The following is a 26,846-nucleotide window of genomic DNA, read 5'->3' as shown; positions in this document are numbered from 1 at the left end:
TTAATCCTCGTAACAATGGCATTATCCCCACTTTCCAAATAAGAAAACTGAAGCTTAGGGAATTAAAAAAACTGGTCCACGGGCAAAACCTTATCAGAACAGAGAAAAAAAGATAGAAAACTGAGGTGTGTCTATGTCTAGAATCAAAGCTTTACCGCTCTGCTATAGTTTTTATGGTAAAAGCTACAGTGAAAAACATATACTGGCTTTCCCCTGCCTTGCGCACAAGAGCAGCTCTCCTTGGCTGTCAGGGCTGGCCATGATGTGGCTGCATCCAGGACTGGATGCATAATGTGTGGGCCGGCGGCAAAATGAAAGTAGGAGGGCTTCCCTGGTGGCACAGTGGTTGAGAGTCCGCCTGCCGATGCAGGGGACACGGGTTTGTGTCCCGGTCTGGGAAGATCCCACATGCCGCAGAGCGGCTGGGCCCGTGAGCCATGGCCGCTGAGCCTGCGTGTCCGGAGCCTGTGCTCCGCAATGGGAGAGGCCACAACAGTGAGAGGCCCGTGTACCGCAAAAAAAAAATAAATAAAATAAAATAAAATAAAATAAAGTAAAGTAGGAGTCTCCTTGCTCAAAATGTATTGAGAATTTCAAGACAGTAATACAAAGCATTAAACCAAGCTCGCGGCCCTTCCCGGAGAGGGGCTCTGGGTGAAGGCTGAGGCTCCACGTGCACGAAGCACACAGGGCAGCACGCCGCCCACCCAGCCTCACCTGCCGAGAGGCTACTCAAGTTCTGCTGCTCCTTTCTGGCTCGCTCTTGGCATTTTTATTATTTTTTCTTCTGGGCCTATTTTGTTCCTTGTCTTCTATGCGTATCCACATCCTAATCACCTTTTGAGGCCCAGCTAGGTACCCACACTGTGCTAGCCATCTCACAGACTTACTGAATTCTCAAAACCATACCAGTGTCTCACGACTTGTAGGGGACGTTGTTTTAAGTTCTTACATTTTTGGACAAGAAGACTCACATGTTTAAAGTTCTATTTGTGACAGAGAAGCTTTTGTGGATGAATATGTAAAAGCAGGTGTCAGGCTAACTTCTGTGAGTTTTTCTGTAGATCCTGCCCCTCCTCTTGTAAAATAAAAACAGATCACACTACGTCTAGAGTACTTAAGTTTCACATTATGTACACAGTGAAAATATACTGGCTTAAAATGACAAGGAACAGATGAATGTTTTGATATCTAATGTTGTCCAAGAAGGTGGACCATTAATCAAGACTGTTTTCTGTACCAGACAAAGCGGTAGACATGCAATGAAACCCGGCAGATGTCAATGCTGAATATGAAGTCAGGAGAACTGCATACTTAGTATTCGAAAATATCACACTTCGCAAGAAGAAAACATTGCCAATAATTTGCTTCACATTGTATTTTAAGCAGATTAAACATAGTATGAGCATCAACCAATATATTTAAGGCAGCTCCTCTTTTTGGATATGTAAATAATTCTAGAAATCAAATCTGAGGCACAAAGTCCTTAAAAATTGCATTATCAAATTATAACTGTTAACGGCAACACTGTTTCAGATAGCATAAAATAAAAGAGAAAAAACCACTCATTGAAATATCTTAAGGATTATATTCGAATAGCAAGGAAAATATTAATACACGAATCTTATTTTAAGAAGTCAAATATTTTGATTTGTTATACCAACAAATTAAGTCATTCAAAATCTGCTCAAACTGGGGAGCAGTGGCCAAATAGTTAATGAGTAAAACTTTGGTACATTAATATTTTCGGCGCTTTCAAAATTTCAGAGACTGTATAGATTAAGGAAGCAGTTAAATATAAAATAGTATATATATATATTATATATATGTCTATGTATGTGTGTATAGGCATATACACATACACAAACATACATATTAAATAAGAATTAAATGAAAGGGAAGGATATTCAAACAGTGCCAAGATACCAACCTGCAGATTATAAAGGAAAAACTGTACCTTCTGATGGAGTGGGGTGGTGGCCAGCACCTTGACCAAGTGAACATAGCACCAATAGTGGGAAAACCTGAAACCACACGGCTCCTGATGTGATATAATACATAGCAGAAAACATCACTAACTAGTGTTCTTAACAAATATGTTTAACAAGAATCTAATCGTGAGGAAACAATGACCTTGAATGTAGGACATTTTAAAAGACATCTGGCCCCGGCTCTTCAAAGTCAATGTGATAAGCTTTAGATTATGTAGATGAGCTAAAAGCAGACAACAGAAAGGTTGGGAAAAATGCTCTGGATTCAGATACCAAACAGGCATCATGAGTCGAATGCATGGCCCTTGGCTGGATCCTAAACCCGAAAGGCTCTTAGAGTATCTGACTATAGACTACGGATTAAATGACTTATGCAACTAGTGCTCATTTTCTAAGGTGTGGTACGTTATCAAGGTTATAAAGGAGTGCGGGCTTCTTCTTAGGCGGTGCAGGCTGAAGCCTCTAGAGATGAAGTGCTATGATGGCTGTACTTTACTTCCAGATGGTTGAGTAAAAGACAGCGTGTGCACCAATGTACTGCTGTATATAACATGTTAACAACTGGTGAATATCGGAGCAGACACAGCATATATTCATTGTCCTTATCTTTGATTATCTATGGATTTTAAAATTTGTAAAATAAAAAGGTGGGGTGAAGATTATAAATATTGTTCTTTCTTTCCATTCAGGTCCAGAAAGGGATGTCATTTTACCTCCTCTATAGAAAGAAAGAAGGTAGACTAGTGACAAACAAAAAAGAAAGAATAACTTCCAGTGAATTTTTCAACTTTTGATAAATGAACAGACTTTCTGAAAATGCGATATAATGGGAAAATTCAAGTTTCTCCCCAGTAATGAGATTTGCAGTACTAAAAGGACATTGAGGAAAACATTCCTGGAAACAAGAAAACTCATGACAATAAAATATACCTGGTTCTCATCTCTTAAAACTTCACTGTTGGTTGTTTTTATAGTTCAGGGATTTTAACAATAGCAAATACTATCTAGAAGATCACTATTAGATGGGTCATCACCCAACAGAAGGAAAGACAGATTCCTGAAGTTATAGATTCTTAAATGAAGGACAGAAGACACAGAAGGGCTCCATGGATGGGCTTTAAGAAACACACAAACCCTTAAAAACGACTGACAAAATTGTACATAAGTCTTGCTCTGGAGAGAGGGGGTATAACTTTCATCAGATCCTCAATGAGTCTAATGACTCAAAAAAGAACCACGGTGCCCAAGAAAAATACTATTCAGTATATTATGCTATGTGATGTCTATCAAAATATTAAGTATTTAAGATAATTTTCCCGTAAGTTTCTTCTGGCTTTCTGACTATTAAAGTTTCAGAAATAGTATCTAAAAAACATTTATTTTAAGAAGTTATAGCTAAAAATAAATTCCCAGGGCCATTTAAAATAATGTGGGATAGTAAACTAAAAAGGGATACAAGTTTAAAAACCAAAACAAAACTTACCTTTGAGGTGGTGTTCGTGGGCTTTTAAAGGCTGTAGCATGAGGTCTATCAGATTTGGAAGCTTTGCATTTCATTTCATCTTCATATAATTCTGCCAAGGCCAACTATAGAATAACAGATTTGTTATAAAGTATAAAGACACTAGAAATAAACCCTTCTATACAATGACAAGTTATGAGTAGAAAATTAACTTGTAATTGAGTAGTAAAGATGTCTAATGAAAAATGAAGGCTGCCGTTTCAGAAGATGACTCCCTTCCAAAATAAAACCACTGCATCTCTCATTTATAAAACGAACCAAAATGCCACATATAGTAGAATAAATTAAAGTTACAATAATTGTTTAATTACTTTCAATGAACTATTCAACAGTTTCAAAAACTATTTGGTAACAGATCATTTTCAAAGTTGGACCTACAATTCTTTGAAAAATACTTGAAGATGTTTCACACTAATGTCAGTTTGCTCTCATCAGATCCCATAAAAATATTTCACTTAGCTGTTCAAGTTTTCAAAACCTGAGTACATAAAACAATTCCAAAATTATTTTACTTAAAAGTTTACCAGACATATAAATTTCATCAAGTTTAGGAAAATGAGCTTCTTTTCAATGAATGACATATACAGTTTATATAACTTTTAGAAAGCAATATTACCAAATTATGCTTTATAGATATATGGCTGGATATCTTCAAAATGAAATAAACAAAGCATGGTTTTTGAAACTGGAATTTTAAGAAATTATCAAAATATTTCATTATCATATAAGTTATTTTGTTCCCACTTCTGACTTCCGTGGACAACTCAAAAACTTTCCTTTATGCCCCTTATGGCCATTTAATTATAATTGGCATGACCATAATCTTTGGAAAATTAAAAAAAAAAGACAAAAAAATCCCCCAATCCCCCCAAAACACAGATGAAGTGCTCCTTCTAGAAACATAAGAAATATGAAAACTATCTCCAGGGATTCTTTCCTCAGTAGGAAAAGAAAAATAGGGAACTGGGGCAAAGTTAATTCTCTGAAGATTCCATTAATCAACCCTTAAAATATGCACACAAGAAAACAAAAATGAGTCTTTATTTTTGCCACCTAATTTTTTACCTCCACCCCATACACATATGTCAACTTTCATATTTCTAACATGGCAATTTTGCAGGAAATCCTAATTATAAAAGTGCTATGTAGCCTATAAGAACTTATTAAAATCCTAACTTAGGCTCTTACTGTGTGAGCTTGGGCAAATTATTTAACTTCTCTGAGCCTTAGTTCCCTCATCTTCTAATGCCTATTAAAAAAATACCTTAGAGGTATTACATAATGTATGTGAAGCACAAGACAAGTGCTCCATTACGAGAAGAGATTATTAAAAAATGCTCAGCAATGACTGTGTCAGTGTTTCATTTTCCCCAAGGTTTCTTTTCTTCCTGCAGTGTTATCTATATATCTCCTATGGTCTTATCCTAATTATCCTCTCCAAAAGGAGAAAACAAAACAAAACAAAAAACCCACCACAAAACAAATGAGAGAGACAGAGACAGACACTCTGACTACTTGGGCCCAAAGTTTTCAGAAATTTTTACCTCTCTGAAATTTCTTCAAAACCGTATTCCTTTATGGATTTCCTCATGAGCTGATAATATTGCTCTATGAATTACTTTTATGCTATTCCTATTCCCATCAATGAAATTGTTATCTGTATGTCAAAGGGCCATTTCAACCATCCTTCAAGAAGCCTTTTCTAATTTTAACTAAAGTGGTATTTCTTTTCCAAATCCTCATAGCACATTTATATTAAACATTGCATTGTCATCACTTGTGTACTTTTCTCACTATTTCATCCCCCCTACTATAATTTAGGTTTCCCAAATTGTTTCTAACATAGCACATGACAGGCACCCAACAAATTCTTGTTGAATTATGTAGACTACAACTCAACATGAATCATAAAGAGACACAGATAATGTTATAGATTTAGAAACTGAGATTATATTTGCTATAGTTTTGTACCTTGCTTCTTGCTCTAAGAAGATTTGAATAAACCCTGTAAATCAAATAATCTTCTTCTATAAAATAAATGAATAATGCAAACAATGCCTCTTGACTCCACGGAATGTGGAATATATATTAACAAAATAGGAATATGGAGAAAATTACATTACAGCAGGGAGTCCACCTAGCTGAAAGGGCCAAGTTATCACCAGTACATCATTAACTTAGAGGAAAATGAATGATATTTAGAGGGAATTAATGCCAGGATCCATGATGTACCTGAAGCATCATATGGCATAAGTTCATAAGCAAATATTTTAAACAAAGTTAATCTATATTATTTGATATAGCAAATGACACCACATCAGAAGAGGAAATTAACTGATGCACTGGTTAAAACCAGTAGAAAACAACAACAAAATCTCAGTCAAATAAAGAGATAAAAATGTGTGCATTGTGAAGTAAAGATGCACTGTGAATTATCAGGACAGACTTCCATGAGCTAAACAACTAGATTATGAAGATAATTCAATTACACGGAGAGAATAAAGTGTGTAAGCCCTCATAATCTTTTCTCTAGAATTTGAAATGTGAAGAATGTGAGAAAAGAACCTGAAATTGTGGGTGAGAACATCAAATATATAGCAAAAGATTAAAAGTACTGGAATTCCCAGTCTTAGAGGGACAACTGCCAGAAGGTATAACACAGATGTTTCAATCTAGAAGAGCAACATCAGCATCACCTGGGGACCCTTGAAAACTGCAGATGCTCAAACCCCAACCTAGACCAAGTGATTTGGAAAATCAGGGGTGGGGTCCGGTGTCCGTGCTTAAACAAGCCTTCCAGGTGACTCTGATATATGTTAAAATTGAGAACCAACGATACGGGACACTGACATCAACAGGACGAGGGTACTTGTGACAAGTGCAACACAGTGCCAGACATCTGTACACTTTTCTTACTGATAGAACTCCCCTCTTTGCCCCATCCAAAGCCCACTCTGAACCCTAGGAAGTACTGAAGTTATTAGCCCCAGTTCTCCTCAACTCCAACCTATATGGAAACAAAGAAATAAAAACAGAAATCTTTTTCTTTTGATATCATTCTGGAGGAAACCTGGGACAGAAGCATATGATCAAATACCTTAACTGTTAATCCCGTTGTGTGGATGGACTGAGGGGCACGAGAAGAGACAAAGGGCTCTGAAAATGTTCACAAACACTAACGAACACTGAGGTTTTGGGGGTGAGTACTGTCACTAACAATCCTATCCCAAACTTTCCCACTGAATGTTCCCAATTTTGGAGGAGGAAAGGACCTAAGATCTACTCTCAGTTTGAGATCCATGGGAGATTTCTGAATTTGTGAGTCAGAGGCTCACGGTGCTGGGAGGCTTTTTGGGAGACGACGATCCATCTTTCCTCTCGTGGCGAATGAGGAAATCTCTCCTAATGTAGATGCCGACAAACCCTACACCGCATGGCAGCTAAGAAGTAGGTACTTAGTGGTACTTTTGCTATTTCCAATTATACTGTGAAAGACTCTTAGAGCGAGTTGTCAGGAAAGTTAAGGAGTATCTACTGAAAATTGAACCAAATGGGTAACTCTTGAAATAAGCATGGCTAGATTAAACAATAAAATAATCCCAAAATAATCAATATCCAAGAAACCAGCTGGGGAGACAACATTATCCAGTTGTTTTAAATCTTTGATACATACTCGATTTCTTCATATGCCATCACTTGGTTGTTTTCAGGTTTCTTTGCAAAGTCTTCACATTCTTATTAAATTCTAAGGGAAACACTATGAATACTTAGTGTATTTGATATTCCAAATCACATTCATAAAAAATCAGTTATCTACTTGAGCCTACCTACCAGGAAGTAGACAGGGGATGGAAAAAAAAAAACCAAAAAACCCTGTTTTCTAATTGATGGTGGAAAGGAAGGAATTCTCACAATTGGTGACATCTACCACAATATCTCCAACAATTTATCATATCTTAATCCAGTGGATGAAGTATAATTTGTCAAGTATCAGGTGATCATTAACCAAGCTATTCTCATTTTTCATATAAAAAGAAAAAATAGATTTAAATTAGAGAAAGGATATTAAGTCGCATAGTTTTACGTTTAATAGCATTAGTATGGACTAACCAGTCAAAGTTATAGTATTTTTCTCCTTTAAGGGAAAAAGAACCAAATATTTACTAAGCAAGTCTGATCCAGGATAATATGGGATTGAACAGACACTTTATAGACATTTTTTAAATTCATCCTTGACACCACCATCACCTCTAGTTTACAGATAAAGACACCGAGGATCAGAGAGGTTAAGACATTTTTCCGATATTCACATAACTACTAAGTGTCAGGGTCAAGATGCAAACCGAAGTTGTTCTGACCAGAAGCTCCATTTTTTCCCTGACAGTCCATTCTGCCTCTTAGGGATACCGGTCTTCAACAGAAAATACGAGGTGGATGAGACCTTCCTGCCCCTTGATTCTGTTTACTGCTACTGAACTGACTTACGAACACTGGAACTGTTCTACACTGAGTTCATCTCCTAACCTGACACAGATCTCTCCATTCTCCAAATTTGTCGTTTTATGCACTGCTTATTTTGGCACTAATGCATACTCTATCGCAAAATGTTGTTAAATATATGCGTATCTTATTTCTGCAAAAAATAGGTATAAATGTCTTTTATACTTCTATGCCCTTCAACAGTGTCCCAGCGCCAACTGTGGATTTGAGGTCCTATTCATCTCTGCATTCCCGAGCTTAGCAGTATGTTACATGGCAGGTGGTCAATATATGTTTGTTCAAAGAAATAGAATGAAGGTGTAACAATGAAGTAATAGAACTTTTCTACCAAGGCTTGTGGATTGAATGCCATTTATTTTTAATTATAGCTCCCTACAGATGTTTACTTTTTGAATTTTATCAATGATCTTACAAAGAGACAGTTAAAAAAAAAACAACCTCTAAAATGAGTAGTGTGATGCAGTTGGCGGAGCAAGATTTGGTGCGCTGGTATTTAGCTAACTAATGTCAATCTCCTGTAACATTACAAAGTTTTATTTCTCTGTTTCTTATGTGCAATGTTTTCTAGACTGTAAGCTGTTACAACTAGGCTGCGCAGCCGTAGGACGAAATACTTTTTACTTCACCCCTTTAAAAGGGAAAAGCTATCTGATAAAAAGGAACCCTTTTTACACGTTAAGTAATCGAGCCACAAACAGCATGCAAGACAAGATCAAACCAGCCCACGCTGTGACTCGATTTCCCCACGGCCACCGCAGAGCTTTCTTCTGCAGTGAGTCTGACCGGAGCATCAACCTGTGAAGCACTCAACTGACCCCTAACCCCCCAAACGCCATTCGACATCAGCAGCTGCTTCTTAAACTACAAGTGGGGCGGACGGGAAACGAGGCAGGGGCACCACTGACAGCCGGGCTCGGACACTTGTTTCCACCGACGCCGCTGCCCGGCGCGCCGCCTGGGGAGGACCCGCGGCGCCGGAATCACAGTTCGGTCCCCGGGCCGGTCTGGGGAAGCTCGGCCGCGGCCAGGGCGGTTCCACACGCCCCCGGCGGCGCCTTCCCCGACGCCGCACCCCCGCCCCGCCACTCGCCGCACCTGCAAGTCCCGCGCGCTCGGGGGCCGCGGCCTCACCGCCCTCGGCCCCTCCTCGCCGGCCTGGCTGCCGCCGCCACCCTCCGCCATCTTTCACCCGCTCCCGGCACCGCAGCTGCCGAAGCGTCTCCCGCGACTTCCGGGGCCGGTTGCCTGGCAACCGCGGGGCGGGGCGGTCCCTGCGCGCTCCCGCCTCCCCGGCTCCCGTGCGCGCTTCTTCCGGTGCCCGCCCACCTGTGCGGTCCCGCTTCTTTCCTTAAAGGAAGTTGGCTCAGAATTTCCCCGCCAAGAAGCCTCTGCGTAAACCCGGAGGCTGCTGGGCGCCGCCCTGGAGGGCAGCACGGACTTGCGTGTTCTTTTAACCCCACAGTGAAAACGTCCTCTGGATGTTTCATCTGATGAAAAGTGCCACCGTCCTTTTCCAGTCTCGGTCACATTCTCTCATTTTCCTGCCAAGGACTGGGTGGTATGTCGCCCCCAAAGCGTGAACTGATGTTGAGGAGGAAGAACCCTGTAAGCTTTCTTTGCGATCAGAACTAGAGACTTCTAAATTCATCTGAGATTTATTCAAACTCCTGTCTTATCCCAAGCACCTTTATGCCCCCAGATGCAAAGGTAAAAAGAAGTAGTCCTGGTCATTATAAAACTCACAATCTATTCAGAGAGGGAGACGTATAAACAGATAATAAAGTGCCATCTGCAGTAGAGCTTTGCAGGAAACGTTATGAGTGGAATGTGGGGTGTGAAGGGGAGTATTCTGTTGGCACCTGCCATGTGCACCATGCTAGGTGCGTTCGACTGTATGTGTAATCTCGTCTGTTCCTCTGCCAGGTAAGTGTTGTTATTACCGTGTTATACCTGAGGAAAGCAGATGACTAAACTCACTCTGTTGTAAATGACGGTGCCAGATCCTAAGCCTCGCATCTGTTGGTTGTCCAGAAATTCTTTTTTTTGTTGTTGTTGTTGCTGTACGCGGGCCTCTCACTGTTGTGGCCTCTCCCGTTGCGGAGCACAGGCTCCGGACGCGCAGGCTCAGCGGCCATGGCTCACGGGCCCAGCCGCTCCGCGGCATGTGGGATCTTCCCTGACCGGGGCACGAACCCGCGTCCCCTGCCTCGTCAGGCGGACTCTCAACCACTGCGCCACCAGGGAAGCCCCCAGATATTCTTTTGAGTACAACATTCTGCCCTAGAAATCCCGGGCTTTTCTTTATAACCCATAAAGCCAAAGGCATTTTGGCTGAATCTTGAAGGATAAGTACCCCTGGTAAACTTTGGACCAAAAGGGACCACTGGGAAAGGCATGGGTTTGAAATACCATGTTTATCCTGATAAAGTACTGCATGGCTGAACCTTAGGAGAAATGACAAAAGATGGTTGGGGGCTGGAGAGTGTGGGTGCGGATCTAGACTGGAGATGTAGGCTTAGGACAGATACTGAACGTTCTTGCCTTAGTGAAGAGATTGAATATCACGCTCCGGGGCCAGTGATTCTCAAGGCTGATGCACATTAGAACTCCCCTGCCATCCTCTCACTGCAGGAACTGAGATTTAATTAGTATGGGGTTGCACTCAAGCATCATGTTTTTATAAGCCGCTCCCCAAGTGGACTTTGCTTCTGGCCATGACAGTGTACCTGGTACTGGATTTGCCCTTCCACTCCCAACAATGAAAAAACTAGACAAAATATATGAAACGATTATTTTCAGACATTGAACTACAGGCAGTACAGACCTGTGTTATGCCAGAGAAGGGAAACAAGCAAAATGAGCTATGTTTGTCCTGGCTTTCTGTGTGGAACTCTCCTACGATGCTGGTGGGAATGGAGAATGGTACAGCTACTTTGGAAAATAGACAGTTTCTTCTAAAGTTAAATATTCAGTTATCATAAGATCCAGCAATAACACTCCTAAATACTGACCCAAGGGGAATGAAAACATATGTTTACAAAATACTTGTACCCAAATGTTCATAGAAGCTTTATTCATAATAGCCCCAAACTGGAAACAATCCAGATGTCCATCAACAAATGAATGGATAACATTTCGAGAAATTCATACCACAGAATACTACTCAACAGTAAAAAGGAAGAAATTACTGATTCACACACCATGGCTGAATCTCAAAGACATTATCTTGGGTAAAAGAAACCAGATGTCAAAGAGTAAATATTGTCTGATTCAATTTATATGAGACTCTAGAGCAGGTAAAACTTATCTTTACTGACAGTGGTTGCTTAGGGTCAACTCTTTGTGGGAAGGATAAGCTTGGGAAATTTGAAGAAGGATATGTGGGAACTTTTTGAAGTGATGAAAATGTTTTATATCATTACTGATGGTGATAATTACACACGTGTGTGTGTGTATGTATGTGTTAAAAACACATTGAGCTATATACTTAAAATGGGTGTACTTTATTATATGTAAATCATACATTTATAAAATTAGTTGAAAAAGACCTCCCCAGTTAATTCTGTTGTGCAGCCAAGGTTGAGAACCACTGGTCTAAGGCAATTGGGAGCCATTCAGTGATTTGTGATTTAGAAAGATAACAGAGGCATCAGTGTGTAAGATGAATCAGAGTTACAAAATTAGAAGATTATTACAACAATGTGGGGTGATTAGGATTAAAGTTTTTTTTTTTTTTCGCCTTCACTGTGCAGCTTGCAGAATCTTAGTTCCCCAGCCAGGGACTGAACCTAGGCCCATGGCAGTGAAAGCACCAGGTCCTAACCAGTGGACTGCCAGGGAATTCCCAGGAATAAAGTTTTACCAGTGACAGTGGGTAAAGAGAGAAGCAATAATTGGTAGAGATATTAAGACCAGAGCCAATGGGTGCTGAAGTCTTACATGGGGAATATATGAAAGAAGGAGGAATACAGAATGACATTCAGGGTTTTGGTTAGGTGATTTGGCAAATCGTGCCTCCTATAAATTATTGAGTTGAAAGGGAGAAGCAGACTTGAAAAGACAGAAACAAGTTTGTTGTGGACATTTTGTGGTTTCGTTTTGCTTTATTTCCTTCCAGTTTTATTGAGCTATAACTGACATACAGCACTATATAAGTTTAAGGGGTACAGCATAATGATTTGACTTACATACATCATGAAATGTTTACCCCAGTAGGTTGAGTGAACATCCATCAAATGGTAGAGATACAAAATATAATAAAAGAGATCATTTAGGAGATCATCAACTTAAAATAATCCTGTATATTTATAGGTTGCTGTATATAAACCTCATGGGAACCAACACTCTGCAATAGATACACACACACACACACACACACACAAAGAGAAAGGACTCCAAACATAACACTAAGCATAGTCATCAAATCAGAAGGGAAGAGAGGGTTATGACATTTTGAATTCAAAATTTATGTGGGACACTAGAGGGAACATACATCACAGAGCAATTGCAAATATGGGTCTAGATGTTAGGAAGGAAGAGAATCTTGGTTTGGAGATACAGGTGTGGTGACGACTGGCCACGAGCGATAGCAGGGTAGATGAGGCCTCCTGGGGCCGTGTGACATGCGATAAGATGTGAGCACTGAGAATACTCAGAAAAACCAGCACTGAAGGGCTCAGTGGGGAAAGGATAACATTCAGACTGGACCTAGGGAACAGTCAGAGAGGGAGGGTGAAGGCGAGAGACTGGACAAGCCAGCGACACGGCGGTTTCAAGCAGGAGACCAACGGTGTCGTTTCCTATGGATAATCAAGATTAGGATTCCCTGGTGGGCTAGTGGTTAGGACTCAGCGTTTTCACTGCCGTGGGCCTGGGTTCAATCCCTGGTCGGGGAACTAAGATCCCACAAGCCTCGCGTATGGCAAAAAAAAAAAAAATTAGGACTGGAATGTGTCCACTGGATTAAGAGAAGAGATTGCTGTACCAAGTTTACTATGAATTTCATAGAGAGGAAAATCCACATTTTAGCAGTTTGAGAATGACAGGACAGTAAAGCTGTGTTTTCAATGTACTTAAAGTCAGAGGTGTGCAGGACATGGCTTATCCTGGCTCGGGAGAGCCTGTGGTTAAATTTTTAGGAATTTTACAGGTAGATGTGAAACACAGCCATTATTAAAAATGGAGGGGAAGGGGGAAGGATAAATTCGGAGTACAGGATTAACAGATACATACTACCATATACATAGATCAGCAACAGGAATTTACTGTAGAGCATAGGGAACTGTATTCACTATCTTGTAATTACCTACAATGGAAAAGAATTTAAAAAAAAAGGATATAGCTATATACATATGTATATGTATGACCGAATCACTTTGCTGTACACCTGAAACTAACACAATATTGTAAATCAACTACACTTCAATAAAAAAGTAAAAAAAAATTAAGTTACATAAACTTGCAATGAAATCATATTAAAAACCAATGTAATAAATACTAAAAATCATTTCCAAATTATTTAAATACATTTTATAATTATCTATGCCATACATTTTATTATCTATTACCTATTCTAAATATATTTTATTATCATCTATACAGCTGTTGTATCTACATGGTGGAAATACCATGTAATGGCACGCTATGGTACACCTCTTCCCAGCTCCGCATTCAGTGACACCATGTTGGTAGCTTGAAATTCACCATGGTGGGAGTATTCACAACTCAGAAATTGGCAAATGCCACACTTAAGACCTTGATTTATTATTTTGTTCATTGTCTACTCTGAATTGAAGAATGTGGTGGAGAAAATGTTTACAAGGCAGTTAAGACTTAAAAGTGTACTGTGTCTGTAGCTGCTATACTGGGAATAGCAAAAGGGAAAAAAAAGGGGCATTCTTTCAGTATTTGAAAATGACTGACTGATACAGGAAGGAAGTAGCTGCTCGTGTCATGTCATTGAGTTACTATGTATATTGTGTTGTTTCACTCGCAACTTGAATCAAAGTATCAACCGACATTGGTGACGTTCATGACAGGCAGTCCCTCTCTTTTTAGCTTGTGATGGAAGCTGTTGGACCTCTTCCCATTCTTCTCCAAAGAAATGATCCCAAGTACCTCACTTCCCCTCCATTTCTTACTATTTTATATTCTCAAAGTGATTGAGGGGGTTCGAGAATCATGGAACTTAATTCATTCTAAAGTTTCTTACCATTTACCATAAGCTACAGATCAGTCTTTTTTATTTATTGAGTTATTTATTTTTGGCTGCGTTGGGTCTTTGTTGCTGCACGCGGGCTTTCTCTAGTTGCAGCGAGCGGGGGCTACTCTTTGTTGTGGTGCGCTGGCTTCTCACTGCAGTGGCTTCTCTTGCTGTGGAGCACGGGCTTCAGTAGTTGCGGCACGCGGGCTCAGTAGTTGTGACTCACGGGCTCTAGAGCGCAGGCTCAGTAGTTGTGGCACACGGGCTTAGTTGCTCCATGGCTTGTGGGATCTTCCCGGACCAGGGCTCGAACCCGTGTCCCCTGCATTGGCAGGTGGATTCTTAACAGCTGTGCCACCAGGGAAGTCCCCAGAGTCATTTTTAATTCCTCTTTTTCCTTTAACCTCACAGTTTATTGTTTACCAAATCTTTTGATTTCTCCTCCAAAATATCTCTTCTTCACCCTCATTGCACTGACATGGTACAAATTCTTTTTCTTTTAATTGAAATAAAATTGCAATAGATTTAAAGTGTACAGTGTGATGATTTGATATATGTAAACCTTGTGAAAGGATTCGCCCCGTCTGGTTCCTTAACATACCCATCACCTCACATATTTCTTTTTTTTCTGGTGAGAACAGTTAACTTCTACTCTCTTAGAGTAGAACTTCAAGACTCAAATTTCAATTATGCAACACAGTCAACTACAGTCATCATATTTTACATTAGATCCTCAGACCTTATCTTATAATTGAAAGTCTGCAAGTAGACCTCTTTCCGGGAAAAGACTAGGAGATGGGCATTTCTGTCTGCTCCCTCTGCACTGAGCCCTGGGGTGACAGCCAGTTAGGAGCTGTTTCTTTGTTTGCTACCGTCTGATAGGTCCTACTAATGCAAGCCCCACTGGCCACCAGAGCCAGGCAATCAAGGGGTGCATCTCCTGGGTTGCATCTGCAAAAGCCAGGCATCAGATGTGCGTACAGGCTCCTTCCAGGGAGAAAACTGTGACTTGGAGGCAGACCTAGGGAGTGGGTGGAGATGCCCCTACCAGACTCCCCAGTCTCCATGGGGCGCAGCAGGTGGCCCCTAGGCATGTGCTAAATTAGGGGCCTGACCCTCAGGCTGCAGATTTTAAGGAATGCAAAGAGACCTCTTTTAGGTAAAAACTAGGAGGTGCGCATTTCTGTCTGCTGCTTCCGCACTTAGCACTGGGGGGCAGCCATGAGGTGTCCTCACAAGCCCATTAACAACTCTTTTCTTTATTTGCTTTAGCTTTGTAGGTTTCACGGAAATCTACAAACCTAAGCCCTGTTGGCTTTTAGAGCTAGGTGTTTTGGGGGCCTATCCCTTAGGTGGAAGTTTTAAAAGCTAGGGCACTAGATATTGGGTTGAAACCCCTTGCTCCCCAGGGAGAAGCTGGGAGTTGTGAGTTCCCTCCTGACTATATGTCACTGCACCGGAGGTGGGGTTTATGATGAAAGTTTCAACTTTTCCTACCCGTTTTGATGTGGATTTTTTTCTCATTTGCCTGATGTGGAGGAGTTGTCCAGCTAGTTTTTGCATTTCTTTCAGAGGGAATTGTTCTGTGTGGAGCTGCAGATTTGAGGTGTCCATAGGAGGAGGTGAATTCAGGAACCTCCTATGTTGCCGTCTTGGACTGGAACTCTTCGTCGGTTTATTTGTAGAATTTCCCTTTCTCTCTGAAATTCCTCACCTCTTCACCCATTAGATCTCTCTTTTCCTATAGATTCTTTAGCATATTTCTTTTATTTATTTAAGAATCCCTGACTGCTGATTCTAACATCTGGTCACTGCAGGGCCTGTTTATAATAACTACTTTTTAACTTTTTAGAAATTTCGGGTCACATTTTCTTGCTTCTTTGCATAGCTAATATTTTTAAATTGTATATTGAATATTGTAAAGGATACATTATAGGAGCTCTGAATTCTTTCATCTTTCTCTGAAAAGTGTTGCTTTTTTGTTGTAGGCAGTAAGTCCTAAGACATAGCCATTAGTTTTAAATGTGGCCCTTTATGGTATGGTGACTCTTCTGGTACTCAGTGGAAAACCCAAAGTATTTACCAATTCCCTCTCATTTGGCATGACTCGAACTCCAGACGCTGCCTCTCAAGAAGGGAAAGATGCTGAAATCTTTGCCCAGCTCGTTTAGGCTCTACCTTCTGCTGTTTTCTGCTCTGTGTCTTGGACTCTCATCTTAGGTCTGCACAGTTAGGGAGCTAGTCAAGGATTTGAGAGGAGTTTTGCACAGATCTGGGGACCCCTTCCTTTGGCTACCTCTTTGCTAGGATTCCTCCTCTTAATTCCCAGCCCCGAACTCTGACCTCTGAATCCTTGGCCCAATGAACCTGTCCCTTTCTACTTGAGCTCCGTTTTCTGTGTGCAACACAGTTAGTGCAGCCGTTAGATGAGTAGTCAGTAAATTTAGATCAACGCAGCCAGCTTCCCCTCTTTTAAGGCTGAGATCACCTGTGACATCTGCCTGTGTTTGGTCATGCTTGTGTCCAGAAATTCTAAGTATTATTAGGAGGAGATCAGTCTGATACAACCTATTCTGTCACTGCTGGAAATGGAACCTCAGTTTGCTAATATTGTTTGGAAGTTTGCATTTACGTTCATGAATGATATTAGCCTATAATTTTTCTTTCTTGTAATGTCCTTGTTAAGTTTGGGGAGCAAATTTATTCTGACCTCACTGAGCGTATGGAGAAGTATTCCCACTTTTTAAAATTCCATGGAGGAGTTTCTCCTACGTTGGTGGTTTTTTCTTCTTTAAATTTGAGTAGAACTTATTAGTTAAGGCATTTGGGGTTAGAGTTTTCTTTATGGAAAGTTGTCAAATTGCAGATCACAGAGCTGTCTCCCCAGTCCTGGGCCTCAGTTTCCCTTCCTGTGTAGACAGGTACCATGAGATCCTCCGGACTTGTCTCTCTGGATCTCTCACCATCTATAGAGTTGTAAATTCACTTCCCAGACTTACTCTTAGCCCAGGATCCAATCTTTTCAACTAAATGTATTCAGGAAGCCTTCAACTCTGTAGAAACATAAAAAGATTTTTTCTAAATGCCACAATGACTTTATGCAAAGCAGATGCTGCCAACCTCTTCAACTTAACCTCACCCTCCCCTCTCCTCAAGAATGTCAGGAAGGTGCACATCGAAGCTCTAAGTGTATGTCTGTTATGTTTCCTTCGGTTTATTGTAAAGGCCTCTATTTTTCTGTCGTTCGATTTGCTTCTCTTTTCTGTTCCCAAAGCTGAGCATCTTCTAAAAATTATCTCCAAAAAGCATGACTGGACATTTAGATATTCTGAAATCTAAATGTTTGTGATTGACATAAAAGAATACAGAAGGGGGCTTCCCTGGTGGCGCAGTGGTTGAGAGTCTGCCTGCCGATGCAGGGGACGCGGGTTCGTGCCCCGGTCCGGGAAGATCCCACATGCCGCGGAGCAGCTGGGCCCGTGAGCTGTGGCCGCTGAGCCTGCGCGTCCGGAGCCTGTGCTCCGCTACGGGAGAGGCCACGACAGTGAGAGGCCCGCGTACCGAAAAAAAAAAAAAAAAAAAAAATACAGAAGTAAAGTCACCTCTACGGATTTTGCCGATGGGAGATTTTGGGCTTAGATGGTCCCGGAACAGCATGATGACATCACTGATCACCCTGGAGACGACTGTGGTAGATGGGGCTGGTGGCCCTCTGATAGTAACTCCTGATCATATGATTGCTTCTCCTCTGCTTTTTATGTTTATATGTATAACTGATGCTTGAACAACATGGGGGCTAGGGATGCCGACCCTCCGCATAGTCGAAAACCTGCCAGAAGCTTACAGTCAGCTCTCTGTATCTGTGGTTCTGAATCTGAGCACCAACCGTAGACTGTGTAGTACTGTAGTACATATTTACTGAAAACAATGCACATCCAAGTTCAGTCCTGGGCAGTTCAAGCTGTGTTGTTCAAGGGTCAACTGTATTCTCTTTATCTACCAGCTGTTTCTTTTTTTCCCCCAGCTGTTCCTTTTAAAGACAAATATTAGATCTACCTATAGAAGTAACAACCTTTTATTTTATTATAATCTTGAGTATTAGATAATCTAAGTTCTTATGACTATGTGTAAGATAAAATACCCATTGATATGGTGGTTCTTCTATATGTGCAATTAGCATATGTGTATGCATCAGTCAGGAAAGGCACTGCTCTGGTGACAAAGTGTCCACACGTCTCAGTGATGCTTACAGACCACGGGGTGACAATGAGTCAATGGGGACGGTCTCTGTCTCATGTTAGCTTCACTCAGAGACCCAGACTGATGCCACCTCCACCCTCTGGGACAATCTCTGCTGTCACACCGGGGGAAGGACATTTGGAAAATCATGCTCAGGTCTTAAAGCTTTTGACTGGACCTGGCACGTGATGCTCCCATTCATGTGTCCTTGGCCAAAGTGAATCCGGAGGCCCTGCCTGACTGTCCAGGACTTGGGGGATGCAGGAGAGCTGGAGATGTGATCACACGAATGACTATTTCAGTGTGATTCACAAGTTAAGAGCAGGGGAGCATCCAAGGCTTTCCTGCACTGGTTCTAAAGCACTGGTCCTGGGAGTAAACAGGACCAGTTTCATCTCATTCTGAAATTGTAACAGAGATACAGTACAGTGGCCTAGTAAGTGTAACTAAGAAAATGCAGTAGTGTAACAATCACTACACGATTCCCCAAAAGCTGTTCTTTTTATGTCTAAAGCCACCGAGGTCTTCCCTCTGTCGTCGCAGTAAGAGAAGTTAGACCTGTTCTCAGATAGTGGCTTCAGAATTATGTGAACAGAGCGTCCCTCTCATACACGGGCTCTGCTTTTCACAGGCATTCTCCTCTTCACGCTTCCTTCCTGGTTCTCAGCTCTGTCATATGTTACTGTCTTTGTTTGTTAGTGAAGTATTTAGACAGGGAAACATCACCCGGTAGAGCAAGGACAAAAATAAAGAGTAACAGCCACCAAAATTGCAGCAGTGAAGTTCTGTTCACCTGCGCCTAAAAATAGAGCCGTTGAGTAAATGCACAGAATTTAGCAGCTCCGCGGAGGCTAGCCAGGGAGCGTTCAGTAAAGGACTAGATTCCTGTATGACCTGAGGACACATGCAGGAGGACGGGGTGTAGGTCTGAGACCTTGGCCTTGTCCAGGGATGGTCCTCACTCCTGTTGACCAGTCTTGGGCACTTCGGCAGCCCATAGGCAGCCTACCTACAGCAGAACCTCCTCCATGGGCCCTCGGGAGGCCACACAGGTGTTGAGAGACTGACACCCCTGAACTCTTGGGAAACAACACCAGCTCTGGGGTGGCCAGAGGCCCTGCACCTCTGTCAGCCAGCTACACACATGTCACTGCTTCCTGTGCTTACCTTGCTGGGAAACACCGACCTACAGCTCTGCTTTTGTCTCTTTTCAACCACTGCTGTAGTGCTGACTCAGAGGTGTGTGAGCTTTATGAATTTACGCAGGCCTCCAGTGAAGGACCGCGGTGCTACTCCTGAAACACTGGGTTTCTACATTCAGCTGTGCCTTCAGACTCTGGGTCTGTGTCTCGCAGGCTCCTGCCCCCCTCAGCCCCCCAAATCACCCAGGACACAGAATTCAGCTTCTTTACTGTTTTCCGCAAGAGGTCGACCAATCTTCTTTGCTGAAGACTTGGAGGGTCCGGGTCAGGGCTCAGCATCTTTGATTGCTCAAAGCGAACTCTCCTTATTTATTTTTTTTCCCTATTATTTTATTTTATTTTTGGCCACACTGTGGCATGCGGGATCTTAGTTCCCCAACCAGGGTTTGAACCCGTGCCCCCTGCATTGAGAGCACGCAGTCTTAACCACTGGGCTGCCAGGGAAGTCCCGAACTCTCCTTATTTCACATGTATTTTCTGTGGCCTCTGTTCTACCATGTTGCCCTGTCCCCAGGGTGAGGGGACAATTTCTCCCTCTCCAGTTCCCAAATGCAAACTTTATCCCCATCCTTTATCAATCAGAACAAACATTTTAAAAAACAATTATTGCTGATCAGTCCCTTGCAGTTTATCTGCCACTCCAAGTTAATATCAAGCCACCTCTGTTAAACAAGTTCCCTGACAAGAACTCTGGTGAACACAGTCAGCTAAATAAGATTCGTGTGTTTTGAATCATTCAGGGACCATTTGAGATGACTTCCTGATTGTTCTTGGCTTTACGAGATGTTTCTTGGCCTGCAAATGAAATGCTCCTGCCTTAAAAAAACACAACAGCCCAAAAAACACCGCAAAACAAAAAAGCACGTGTACTGTGAAAAATGTCCATCAGAGGGCGCACCAGCCCACAGACTTGAGCTGTAACGAGATTCCGGCGCCAGCTTCCTCTCAATCTTTGTTGAACAAAAGAAGGTGGAATTCTGAGGGATACAAGTGTTACATAAGATATACATTAAGAGAAGGTTAAATACATTATTGTGGTTATTTTTTATGTAGAATATAAAGTTGAGTTTAGGAAAAGAAAGAGAGAGAATTGCTGATGTGAAATTTGCTGCAGTTGTTTCCAAAGGGCCTGATGCAGGATATGCAGAGCAGGGGTGCACGGGCAGGCGAAGGCTTTTGGCTCATGCTGTGGCCCCCAATTTTGTCTCCATGTGTATTATTATTATTACTGATACTACTACCACTACAGTTTTGGGCAGAGGAGTTTAATTACCTGCTAGACCATCGAGATGGGAAAACACGGTGAAGGAATGGGAAAAAGGGTCATAAACTTAGAAGCAAGGCAGACACTTGTGGACCAGTTTAGGTTTAGACATTCACCAGATTGGACTATTTTTTTTACCATTTAGCATAAAACTTTTTACCACAAGAACAAAGCAGTGTATTAAAACTGACTTTCGGAATTGTCCAAATTATTTTTTAAACACAGAATTTCCCCTACATTTCTTTAACTGTCCATTTGGGGAGAGGGCAAATCTACCCCAGATACCAAAATTTCATGTTAGAACTTAGTTTATACTTATATTACAGAGTGCCTTAAATTGATACCCTTCTCTAAGCCCCAGGTTTATATCTTCCCTTTAAAATGTGTAAGTATCTTTTAATTAAACTGTCGTTCTCAAAGAACTTCCGTAGAAACAATTATGAATTAAACACCTATAACTTCATCTTCCTTTCTGTTATAATGTAGCGCTTATCATCTAACCCACAGTGGTCTATCACGTGAGTAAGGCTGAGTCCCTTGTTTCCTCCGAGTACCTGACTGCAACGCCTGAGGTACCAGCTGCTGTTCTTCTTCATTCATTACTCCTTGTTTGGGAAGATTCTCACACAATCATTTTGGAGCCCACGGTCTGACCAGTTTCAAGTGACTGAGGTTGTCATGCGCTGATTCTCTCGAAGGTATTTTTCAAATATATCCTTTCTTCACGTTCACTGTGTGTTTAACATTTTCTTGAAATTCACACGCTTTTCTCTGTTGAAGATGCTGGCGTCTCTGAACAGGTCTGATGGCTTTCCTCATTCTTGAGTGTAAGACGTTTTACTGCACTGTCACAGGGGTGTGAAGGCAGGGCCTTGTTTTCCTCGGTGGTCCTCCAAGTGTTCACTCGCAGGGTGTTTTCTTTCTTTCTTTTTTTTTTTTCCTTTTTTTCTTATTTATTTATTTATAAAATTGGAGTACAGCTGATTTACAGTGCTGTGACACGGCGCTTTCTGAACTGCTGCTGGGGGTGTAGATCAGTCGGCTCAGGCCTGGGCGGTGCTGAGTCATAGCTGAGTCCCATGGACTTTCCATCTTGAAACTGCAATCTTGGTTCACCTCGAGGGAAGGGAGCTTCCTCCTCCACAGCCCCAGCTCCCGGGATGGGGGAGTCCAGCTCTCAGTCATCCAGGCTGCTTTTCTCAGCATCCCATCCTCCCTGGAGCACAGAGAGCTGGGGAGCAGCCTGGCCAGGCGCCATCCCATCCCAGTGGGGGGCACTCGGTGGGCACCCGTGTACATCAGTGTCGCAGGGCTGCCATGACAAATTACTGCAAATTGAGTGGCTTACGATCACAGAAGTGTATTCTCATGGTTCTGGAGCCCGGAAATCAAGGTGTCCCCAGGGTTGTTCCTTCCGGCGGCCCTGAGGGAGAATCCACTCCCCGCCTCTCTCCCAGCTTCCGGCAGTGGCCCTCCGTCCTCTCTGTCCCTTGCCTTGTAGATGCATCACTCCAGTCCCTGCCTTTGTACTCACATCACCTTCTTCTCGGTGTCGCTGTGTCCTCTCCTTTTCTGTCTCTTCTAAGGATTCTCTCACTGGATTGTGGGACCACCTCATCCAGGACGATCTTATCTTGAAGCTCACATTAATTACATCTGTCAAGACCCTTATTACAAATAAAGTCACATTCTGAGGTTCAGGGTGGACATGAATTCAGGGGGGACATTATTCAACCCAGTACACCACATATATCATTCTGCCTACCTGGGGCTGACATGCCCTCTTAGAGGCATCCAAACCACTTTGAGGATGATTGCTCTAACAGGCCCACACTCCTTTGCAAATTTGAGATTATTTAGATTGTGAAATACTTGTTATGGAAATGTTTAAGTTGGAAATCCATTCATGTCACCAAAGAAATTTTATCATTACACTTATCAATGAAAGAAAAGAAAAAGACATTAACATTGAAAACAGACTTTCATTTATGTGAAAATTTGTGCATAGTTGTAAAGCAATAAAAATTTTATTGTATATTAGTGCAAATAGGTTTTTTATCAATGGTGGTCATCAAGAATTAGCTTCAATCATTTTTAAAGGTCTTGATCAGAGATTGCATGTAGACATTTCAAGTATGAAGTCATGTATTAAAAAATTGTATTAGCAGGAAAAAACTTAGAAGTACATTAAATTTTTGAAAATACTTTTGGAAGCTTAAATTTAGTATTTAATGTCATTCCAAATACTGTATAGATTTTATAATAATTTTGTACTATAAAGAAGACATCATGATTTTTTTTTACCAACTTCCACGTAGATGCTTCTAAATCCTCTCTAGTTTGTCTCAGAGTACAGGACAGTTTTTTTGCTATGTGAGTCATAACTTAAAAAAGATGTAACACATCGCCTTGATGAGAACTTTCTATGCATAAGCAAATGCATGTACTTGTTCATGTGTATACATATATAACATACATTTAGCATATATATTTATAAAATTATATTTATGTAAAACCATACATTAATATATTTTGTATTATAAACATTTATAAAAGTCTACATGTTTACACAAGTGGAATGATAGTACACATATAATGCAAAAACTGGCCCTTTTTCTTTAAACAGAAAATTTAGTTATCTTTTCTTTTTTTTAAATTTAGTTTTTATACAGCAAGTTCTTATTAGTCATCCATTTTATAAACGTCAGTGTATACATGTCAATCCCAATCTCCCAATTTATCCCACCACCACCTCCGCCACTTCGCCCCTTGGTGTCCGTACGTTTGTTCTCTACGTCTGTGTCTCAATTTCTGCCCTGCAAACCGGTTCATCTGTACCATTTTCTATGTTCCACATATATGTGTTAATATACGATATTTGTTTTTCTCTTTCTGACTTACTTCACTCTGTATGACAGTCTCTAGATGCATCCACGTCTCTACAAATGACCCAATTGCGTTCCTTTTTATGGCTGAGTAATATTCCATTGTGTATATGTACCACATCTTTTTTTGGGGGGGTGGTACGCGGGCCTCTCACTGTTTGAGAAGGATGGGTGTTAGCTCTTCTCTAAGTGTTTGATAGAATTCACCTGTGAGGCAATCTGGTCCTGGACTTTTGTTTGTTGGAAGATTTTTAATCACAGTTTCAATTTCAGTGCTTGTGATTGGTCTGTTCATATTTTCTATTTCTTCCTGGTTCAGTCTTGGAAGGTTATACCTTTCTAAGAATTTGTCCATTTCTTCCAGGTTGACCATTTTATTGGCATATAGTTGCTTGTGGTAATCTCTCATGATCTTTTGTATTTCTGCAGTGTCAGTTGCTACTTCTCCTTTTTCATTTCTGATTCTATTGATTTGAGTTTCTTCCATTTTTTTCTTGATGAGTCTGGCTAATGGTTTATCAATTTTCTTTATCTTCTCAAAGAACCAGCTTTTAGTTTTATTGATCTTTGCTATCATTTCCTTCATTTCTTTTTCATTTTTTTCTGATCTGATCTTTATGATTTCTTTCCTTCTGCTAACTTTGGGTTTTGTTTGTTCTTCTTTCTCTAGTTCCTTTAGGTGTAACGTTAGATTGTTTATTTGATTTTTTTTTTTGTTTCTTGAGGTAGGTTTGTATAGCTATAAACTTCCCTCTTAGAACTGCTTTTGCTGCATCCCATAGGTTTTGGATTGTTGTGTTTTCATTGTCATTTGTCTCTAGATATTTTATATTTCCTCTTTGATTTCTTCAGTGATCTCTTGGTTATTTAGTAATGTATTGTTTAGCCTCCATGTGTTTGTGCTTTTTACTTTTTCTTCCCTGTAATTGATTTCTAATCTCATAGCGTTGTGGTCAGAAATGATGCTTGGTTTGATTTCAGTTTTCTTAAATTTACTGAGCCTTGATTTGTGACTCAAGATGTGATCTATCCTGGCGAATGTTCCATGCACACTTGAGAAGAAAGTGTAATCTGCGGTTTTTGGATGGATGTCCTATAAATATCAGTTAAATCTATCTGGTCTATTGTGTCATTTAAAGCTTCTGTTTCCTTATTTATTTTCATTTTGGATGATCTGTCTATTGGTGTAAGTGAGGCGTTAAAGTCCCCCACTATTATGGTGTTACTGTCGATTTCCTCTTTTAGAGCTGTTAGCAGTTGCCTTGTGTACTGAGGCGCTCCTATGTTGGGTGCATATATATTTATAATTGTTATATCTTCTTCTTGGATTGATCCCTTGATCATTATGTAGTGTCCTTCCTTGTCACTTGTAACATTCTTTATTTTAAAGTCTATTTTATCTGAGATGAGTATTGCTACTCCAGCTTTCTTTTGTTTTCCATTTGCATAGAATATCTTTTTCCACCCCCTCACTTTCAGTCTGTATGTGTCCCTAGGTCTGAAGTGAGTCTCTTGTAGACAGCATATACATGGGTGTTGTTTCTGTATCCATTCAGCAAGCCTGTGTCTTTTGGTTGGAGCATTTAATCCATTCACGTTTATGGTAATTTTCGATATGTATGTTCCTATGACCATTTTCTTAATTGTTTTGGGTTTGCTTTTGTAGGTCCTGTTCTTCTCTTGTGTTTCCCACTTACAGAAGTTCCTTTAGCATTTGTTGTAGAGCTGGTTTGGTGGTGCTGAATTCTCTTAGCTTTTGCTTGTCTGTAAAGCTTTTGATTTCTCCATCGAATCTGAATGAGGTCCTTGCCGGGTAGAGTAATCTTGGTTGTAGGTTCATCCCTTTCATCACTTTAAGTATATCATGCCACTCCCTTCTGACTTGTAGAGTTTCTGCTGAGAAATCAGCTGTTAACCTTATGGGAGTTCCCTTGTATGTTATTTGTCGTTTTTCCCTTGCTGCTTTCAATAATTTTTCTTTGTCTTTAATTTTTGCCAGTTTGATTGCTATGTGTCTCGGCATGTTTCTCCTTGGCTTTATCCTGTATGGGATTCTCTGTGCTTCCTGGACTTGGGTGGCTATTTCCTTTCCCATGTTAGGGAAGTTTTCAACTGTAATCTCTTCAAATATTTTCTCAGGTCCTTTCTCTCTCTCTTCTCCTTCTGGTACCCCTATAATGTGAATGTTGTTGTATTTAATGTTGTCCCAGAGGTCTCTTAGGCTGTCTTCATTTCTTTTCATTCTTTTTTCTTTACTCTGTTCCGCAGCAGTGAATTCCATCATTCTGTCTTCCAGGTCACTTATTCATTCTTCTGCCTCAGTTATTCTGCTATTGATTCCTTCTAGTGTATTTTTCATTTCAGTTATTGTATTGTTCATCTCTCTTTGTTTGTTCTTTAATTCTTCTAGGTCTTTGTTAAACATTTCTTACATCTTCTTGATCTTTGCCTCCATTATTTTTCCGAGGTCCTGGATCATCTTCACTATCATTATTCTGAATTCTTTTTCTGGAAGGTTGCCTATCTCCACTTCATTTAGTTGTTTTTCTGGGATTTTATCTTGTTCCTTCATCTGGTACATAGCCCTCTCCCTTTTCATCTTGTCTATCTTTCTGTGAATGTGGTTTTTGTTCCGCAGCCTGCAGGACTGTAGTTCTTCTTACTTCTCCTGTCTGCCCTCTGGTGGATGAGGCTATCTAAGAGGCTTGTGGAAGCTTCCTGACGGGAGGGACTGGTGGTGGGTAGAGCTGGGTGTTGCTCTGGTTGTTACTGGCAGAGCTCAGTAAAACTTTAGTCCGCTTGTCCACTGTTGAGTGGGGCTGGGTTCCCTCCCTGTTGGTTGTTTGGCCTGAGGCGACCCAACACTGGAGCCTACCCGGGCTCTTTGGTGGGGCTAATGGCAGACTGTGGGAGGGCTCACGCCAAGGAGTACTTGCCAGAACTTCTGCTGCCAGTGTCCTTGTCCTCATGGTGAGGCACAGCCACTTCCTGCCTCTGCAGGAGACCCTCCAACACTAGCAGGTAGGTCTGGTTCAGTCTCC

At 41.1% G+C, this 26,846-nt stretch overlaps 1 protein-coding gene across 5 annotated transcripts in view; it reads right to left on the bottom strand.

Annotated features, from left to right (window-relative positions):
• The window catches only part of UBXN2B (UBX domain protein 2B), a 34,348-nt gene extending 25,109 nt beyond the window's left edge, over positions 1 to 9,239 (bottom strand). For 2 of the 5 annotated variants that reach the window (XR_014017775.1, XM_081258633.1), the window contains exons 1-3: positions 9,109 to 9,236; positions 3,475 to 3,578; positions 1,958 to 2,041 (exon numbers count right to left, since the gene is read on the bottom strand). Coding sequence is in view for 4 of the 5 variants with exons in the window: in XM_081258633.1 (XP_081114759.1) it covers positions 1,958 to 2,041; positions 3,475 to 3,578; positions 9,109 to 9,195 (275 nt within the window). In the remaining variant the exon portion in view is untranslated. Of the gene's footprint in view, positions 1 to 1,930; positions 2,042 to 3,474; positions 3,579 to 9,108 lie in introns of all 5 variants that reach the window. The other 3 variants (XM_081258636.1, XM_081258635.1, XM_081258634.1) reach the window with 3 other exon arrangements.
• Between the last annotated feature and the right edge of the window lie 17,607 nt (positions 9,240 to 26,846).

This window comes from Mesoplodon bidens (genome assembly GCF_964165515.1).
Source record: "Mesoplodon bidens genome assembly, chromosome: 16".
Taxonomy (NCBI): Eukaryota; Metazoa; Chordata; class Mammalia; order Artiodactyla; family Ziphiidae; genus Mesoplodon; species Mesoplodon bidens.
This window is presented reverse-complemented; position numbering and strand designations above follow the sequence as displayed.